This window comes from Numenius arquata, chromosome 2 (genome assembly GCF_964106895.1).
Source record: "Numenius arquata chromosome 2, bNumArq3.hap1.1, whole genome shotgun sequence".
Lineage (NCBI taxonomy): Eukaryota > Metazoa > Chordata > Aves > Charadriiformes > Scolopacidae > Numenius > Numenius arquata.
In genome coordinates this window covers 53580153-53586174 of record NC_133577.1, presented here as the reverse complement: position 1 = coordinate 53586174, position 6022 = coordinate 53580153, and the positions used below count along the sequence as shown (strand labels likewise).

General features: G+C 60.2%; 2 protein-coding genes across 6 annotated transcripts in view; one reads left to right on the top strand and one right to left on the bottom strand.

Annotated features, from left to right (window-relative positions):
* The first annotated feature begins 253 nt into the window (after positions 1 to 253).
* Positions 254 to 1770, top strand: MEA1 (male-enhanced antigen 1). The gene is made up of 3 exons (XM_074168716.1): positions 254 to 600; positions 889 to 1006; positions 1090 to 1770. The coding sequence occupies exons 1-3, from the start codon at positions 340 to 342 to the stop codon at positions 1251 to 1253; spliced, it is 543 nt and encodes a 180-aa protein (XP_074024817.1). The 5' UTR covers positions 254 to 339; the 3' UTR covers positions 1254 to 1770.
* A 1915-nt stretch (positions 1771 to 3685) lies between these two features.
* The window catches only part of PPP2R5D (protein phosphatase 2 regulatory subunit B'delta), a 34511-nt gene continuing 32174 nt past the window's right edge, over positions 3686 to 6022 (bottom strand). For all 5 annotated transcript variants that reach the window (XM_074144318.1, XM_074144322.1, XM_074144320.1 and 2 more), the window contains exons 14-16: positions 5708 to 5780; positions 5119 to 5235; positions 3686 to 4739 (exon numbers count right to left, since the gene is read on the bottom strand). In XM_074144318.1, coding sequence (XP_074000419.1) covers positions 4602 to 4739; positions 5119 to 5235; positions 5708 to 5780 — 328 coding nt within the window. In that variant the 3' untranslated portion in view covers positions 3686 to 4601. The remainder of the gene's footprint in view (positions 4740 to 5118; positions 5236 to 5707; positions 5781 to 6022) is intronic.

Below are 6022 nucleotides of genomic sequence, written 5' to 3'. Positions count from 1 at the left end.
GCCGCCGCCCCGCCCGGGACCGCCGGCGCCCTCCCCCGCCGGGGCGGCACGGCCCCGCAGGGCCCCTCCGAGGAGTGGCAGGCCCAGGCCTCACCGCCTCACGGCGGGTAGCGCCTCGCCCTGCCCCGCTACCGGCCCGGTCTCCCCCCCGTGCTGGACGGGCCCGCTACGGCGGCACCTAGAGGGGCTGGGGGGCAGCGGGGGAGGGCGGCGGCGGCGGCGGGTCCCCCCCCCCCCAACCCTGTATCCGCTCCGGGACTACAACACCCACAGTACCCCGCGGCGGCGGCGCTTCCGGGCGGCGGCGGCGGGGCCTCCCCCCGGCGCCGCGCCCGGTGGATGGCGGTGGTGGGGAGTATGGGGCCGGAGCGGGTGTGTCCCGAGGAGCCGGGGCCGCCAGAGGCCCCCGACGGTGCGGCGGGCTGGAGCGGCGATGAGGAAGAGGAGGAAGAGGAGGAGGAGGAGGAAGGTGGCGGCGGCGGGTACTTGTACCAGCCGCTGAGCCAGGAGCCGGAGCAGGGCCCCGGTGAGGCGGGTCTCACCGCTGCCGCCCCGGCGGGTTGCACCGAGCCGGGCCCCGGCCTGCGGGAGCGGCTGCAGGTACGGCCCAGCACCTCCCGCCGGGCCGGGGGAGAGGGAACGGCGCGGTCCCGCGGGTGGGGAAGGGAAGGAAGGAAAGGAAGGAAAGGGGAGAGAGGGAAGGGAGAGAGAAAGGGAAGGGGAGAGAGGGAAGGGAAGGGAAGGGGAAAGGGAGAGAGGGAAGGGGAAGGGAAGGGGAGAGAGGGAAGGGGAGAGAGGGAAGGGGAAGGGAAAAGGAAGGGGAGGAGAGGGAAAGGGAAGGAAAGGAAAGGGGCCTGACCCCCCACCGCTGCCCGCCTTTCTGTGCAGATGCTGAGGCTGCACCTGCCTGACCCGCCGGCGGACAGCGAGGAGGAGGAGGCGGCGGCGGCGGCGGCAGAAGGTGGTGCCGCTCAGAACAGCCGTAGCTCCATCCCCATGGATGCAGGTAATGGCGGCGCCTCCGGCCCGGGGCTCCCCTGGGGCTCAGCCCGCGGTCTCACCTCCTCTCACCTCCTCTCTTGTTGCCAGAGCATGTGGAGCTGGTGAAAAGGACGATGGCCGGCGTGAAGCTTCCCACCCTGGGCATCCCCGCCTGGGCCAGCCAGATCTCAGAGGACCAGTGGAAGGACGTGGTGCAGCGCACGCTGCAGGCCCGGCAGAGCCTCGGTGGCCCCAGGCCCGAGTGGAAGTGAGGGGCCAGCTGCGGTGTGGGGGCTGCCGACCCCAGCCCTCCCTCCGCCGCACCGGCCAGAGCCAGGCAGGTGACGGGACTCGCCGGCATCGACCTTCCCGTTTCTCCCACTGACCGATTTCCCTTCCTGCTCCTCTTTTTCCTGGTTCTGGCTGGTGCGTAAGTCACTGTGATGTCCTTGTGTTGGCTTCCTCCGCCTCCGAGGATCCCGACAGGTTTCCATACCTGCCTGCGTGCGGAGGGAGGGGGCTTGGCCGGCTTTGCCCAGATTCCCTTGGGACAAACACTGGATTTGTTCCCATGCTGTCAAGTGCCGGAGAAGTCCCTCTCCACGCTAGGGCCCCTCCTCCCAGGAAAGGGGGCTGAGTGTTGGAATATCAGAGGTGGGAGTCCAACGTGTCCTTTCCAAGAGATCGGTTTTATTTAGTTCTGTACATACAGGGACATCTGTACAAAATCCAACACTTTCATACTATGTAATGCTCTACTGAAAATAAAGTACACCATATGTACATATGAACTGTAAGCAGCTTAATACTTGTGTCCGGGGGGGGTAGGTGGTTGGGGGGGGTGAATGCAGTAGTTTTAAGTTTTGCTTGTTCCCTCGCGGGGTGGGGGGGGTGGGGGGAGAGGGAGGGAGCCAGGTGAAGTGGGAGAGGCAGCTCCAGTTCTGTCCGTTTGGCTGATGTGGGGGAAGGCGTAGGCAGAAACGAGCAGCGCTAACGCTAGAAACCAAGTGTCGAGCGAGGGGCAGCTGTGGCGTGGCAGACGCGGGTCTGCGTCGTACGAGCAATACGTGTGGGCGGAGAGGGGGAGCACACTTCCCCCCCCCCCAACCCTCCCACTCCCCCAACCTTTCTCACATGGTCCCCCTTCTTAACGTGTCCAGGAGGCTGGAATGAATAGGTAGCAAACTAATGGCTACGTGAAGGTACTAAACCTAAATTCCCTGACCCGGAACGAGACAACGCAAAGCTATGAGAACGTGGAAGCCGTACAGCACGTAGTCGTGAGGCGTTTATAACAGTCCTGCCCTTGCACGTGGCACAAACCCCGGCGGCATTCCTCGGGGACTGCCGGCAGAGACAAGACCAATCTGCGGGACGGGCGACAGCCTCACGCGCACCAGAAGTCCCTGTTCCTTCTTGCCAGCAGAAGAGCCCGCAGCAGGGGGAGGCAGCCGCTGCCCAGCAGCAAGCGGGCTGGAGGGAGGGCACGGCACGCACATGCTGTAGCGCTCTAAAAAAACAAAAAATAATGAGGTGGCGGCTTGGTAACGCAACGAGAAGCGGAGGAGTCGGAAAGCCTGTACTGCAACGGGGAGAAACATCATCCTCCCCGAGCCCCGCTGCGGGTGGCACTCGGCAGTCCTCGTCCCCCCGCTGTGCCCAGAGGCGCCCGCCGCTCCCGTGCGCCGTCCGGCATCATCCAGTGCACGTCTTAATATGCCGTGCCAGGCGTGAGGTAATCGTGATTGGCAGCTGACCATGAGCTCGGACTAACGTTCGAAATAAGCAATAAACCTCCCTGAGGTGTTTCGTTAAAGTCTCCTGATGAACTGGCCCGTTGCATGAAGCGGAGGGGAGGTGGGGGGTGTGTGTGTGCGTGTGTGTGATCTCACGCTCGCCAGCTGCTCCTAAAAGATGGTGGGATGCCCAACAGCAGGGGGGGGGCGAACCCAAAGAGAGCTAAACGTTGGCAGGGGCTACGGGATACAGGGGGAGAGGGGGAGGAAAGAACAGCTTAGTTTGGGTCGGAGGAAAGACGTGCTGCGCGCCAGGGGTAAGATTAGAGGGGATGAACCTCTGACCTGGGAATGGTTTACTGGCGAGGACAAGCAGGTACACCAGGACCTTCTGCACCACCCCACGATGCTGCAAAGCTGTGTCAGGCGAACACCGGCCCCGTAAGCATCCCTGCGCTATCGCAAACCCGCTTTTAAGCATACGTGTCGAGAAAGCAAGCGCGGCAGGTAAGAAGCAAGGAAGACTCCCTTTTCTGTCACCAGCCAGCCTCTCGGAGGCGGCACCGTGGCCTGGCACCGAACCTGCCCCACAGAAGGTAGGGGAGAAAGCTAGAGATCACAGCAGCACCCCAAGTGCTGGGCGACCCCCTGGGCTATCGGCAATGCTAAAAGTTAGCACAACAAGTCCCTGATGCACCGTGTGATAACTAACGAGGGCCTCAGGCCACAGCAGGTGCCAAAGTTAACAGGGCGAGGAGGACTTTGCTCAGAGCACCCACAGAAGCAATTCGGCGGTAGCACCTAGCCATTGATCATGAAGAGGAGACAATTGAACACTCACAAACTCAGCCTGGCCCCGTAACGCGTACCCATTGCTTCCACTAGTTTGCAGAAATGACTTTAGCAGCACAAGCTTCCTAGAAACCCTGGCCACTGCAGAGCTAAGGATGGGATACAGCGACAAAGGGAGAGCTGCAGGAGTATTTTAATTGAGCAGGTAGAGGAGGAAAGCAGAAGTCAGTGGCTGACACCTGCTACAAAGCGGGAAGTTAATTCTGGGCCCACAATTAACCCAAGACACCGGGATGGAGACGAGTCAGCACGGACCAACACAAAACAGCTGAAGGAATTCACTTTCCCACAAGAGAGCTTTCTAAGGATGCTCTAAAGGCAGGGCTGCAGTAGTATGTAGTGCTTGCACCCAGCTTTACTGGGGGTGGCGAAGCACTGAACCCCCACTCCACTGACAGGGGAACAGACCAAGAGGCTTGAAGCAAAAGAAAGGTGGAAGCAAACATCTCCTCCTTTGTACGTGAGACCCTCCAGCTGCGGAGCTGCACCCCAAGACAGGGTGGAGAGGCAGCAGAGCCCCCACAAACTCTGCCACATGCTCCTGCCCCCGGCTCAGCCTGGCCTCTCTGACCGCCACAGGGCTCGGCTGCACGGGGACAGGCATGGCAGAGATGGGCACTTGGGGCTTGTAGCAGCATGCTGAGCCTCGCACGGTAGCCTGTGGCCAGCAGAGAGCCTGTGCTGCAGGGCAGAGAGGCTCTGGCTCTCAGGCAGAGTAAGAACCAGGTGGCAGCTGGAAATGAAGCGGCTCCTGCCTGGGCTGGTACAATCGCAGGTCAGGCAGGCTCCCTTCACCCACGCACACCCAAGCTGGAAAAGCAGGAGGAAGGAGGAAAAGCAGGAGGACGTAACAGTGGTGAGATACAAGTTATAACGTAAAACCAGATCTAGCCTGGAGGGATGTGGATGGAGTGGAGGACAGGCACAGCTCACCATGTTCATTCCTTATTTATACATGAGAACCGAGTGCATTTCCGTGACCCCTGGGGGAAAGGGATGGGGCAGAGCTTCCCGGGCCAGCTCCTGAGCCCGTCAGAGAGCCTCCTGGCTTGAGGTGAGAAACTCTTCTGCTCTCTTGTGGGCCTCCAGGGCTTTTATAGTGTAGACGTCCTGAGGAAGCTCAGATTTCCGGCGCAGCAAAACTTTCTCCTTCTTAATGTCCTTCAGCATCTACAGACAAACCAAAGGAGTCAGGGATCAGCAGCAAACCCCTTCACCCCTCCAGCCTCCACCTTCTCTGTCTCCAACCGCCCTAGGATACACTAGGTGACACTGCAGCACGCTGCAGAACAGGCCGAGAGCTAAACACAGACCAAAAGGACAGACAGACAGACAAGTCCCACTCGCACTTTTTCCAGGGTGGGGAGGTTAGATAAACTCCACTCTTCAGACTACAGGTTGGTCTCTAACGATCAGGGATGAGAGCAGGGGCATTTACCCTCAGGACACTCAGAAAGAGCCAGTTCTGGCTACTGGACACTGGACTGACTGTGCTGATATCCTGGCTGGTCTGAGAGTAATTGTGGAATGACCCTAGTCACCTACGCACCTGCACAGCCTCTGTCTCCACCGTTTTCTTCAGTAGCTGTATATCCTCCGCGGTCGGGGTCTCCGTTTCCATACAGCAGACAGAAGGCAATGATGAAGGTGCGTAATACATGGGGTACTGCAGACAACACAGACAGCTGGAGAGTCAGCACACCACCCAACACCCAGCCTTCTCCCCCCAGCATCCCAACACAGCACGGCATGCTTCTTCCAGCCGCCCTCTCTGGCGCCCGCAGAGGTAGCAGTAGGTACACGGACAGGAAAGGAGCATCTTCTTCCACCCATTCCTACCTTGTGGCCTCTGAGCCCCCAGCACACTGCACGTGCAGCCACAGCTGAGAGAGGAGTCCATAAACACGTACGTGATCTCTAAAACATTACTTAGAGCTCAGTGCTAAAGGAGGGTCAGGCTGGGAACACGCTGCCAGCATCCCAAGACACCGGGTTTTGGGAAGGACAGACCACCGGGCTCCAGCTGTGTGCGCAGGACTGAGGTCAGGTGCTAGAGCCTGCTCTCACGAGCTGAGGAAGCAGGTCAGAACCCCCAGCACATTCTTGCCTCTTTCATCCTAGGTCCTGCTGTTACCCACCTGGGGGTTCAGCCGGGCCAGCTCCTCTATTTTCTGCCACATTTCTTCTCGTTCCTTCATCCTGAACCTTCCCCTGCAGAGAGAGAGAGTGTGCAAGTGTGAACTCTCGGGGAAAGCGCAGCTTTTGCTCACAGGAAAACAAAATCAAGAGAGAGCAGAAAAGCGCAGGCGAGGGGAAGAGCTGCTCTGTCCTTCAGAGACCCCCAATTCTACCTGCAAGGGAGATGTGGCAAGAAGAGAGGACGCACTGCAGCTCGCAGGAGGTGGGCAGGCAGACTCCTCGCTCGCCTCAGAGCGCAGGGTGGCAGCAGCGGG

Bases quoted from the DNA above. Each gene is read 5' to 3' on its own strand.
- MEA1 (XM_074168716.1), top strand. From the start codon at position 340: ATGGCGGTGGTGGGGAGTATGGGGCCGGAGCGGGTGTGTCCCGAGGAG. The intron at 601-888 runs GTACGGCCCAGC...CTTTCTGTGCAG, and splicing joins GCCTGCGGGAGCGGCTGCAG to ATGCTGAGGCTGCACCTGCC. The intron at 1,007-1,089 runs GTAATGGCGGCG...TCTTGTTGCCAG, and splicing joins CTCCATCCCCATGGATGCAG to AGCATGTGGAGCTGGTGAAA.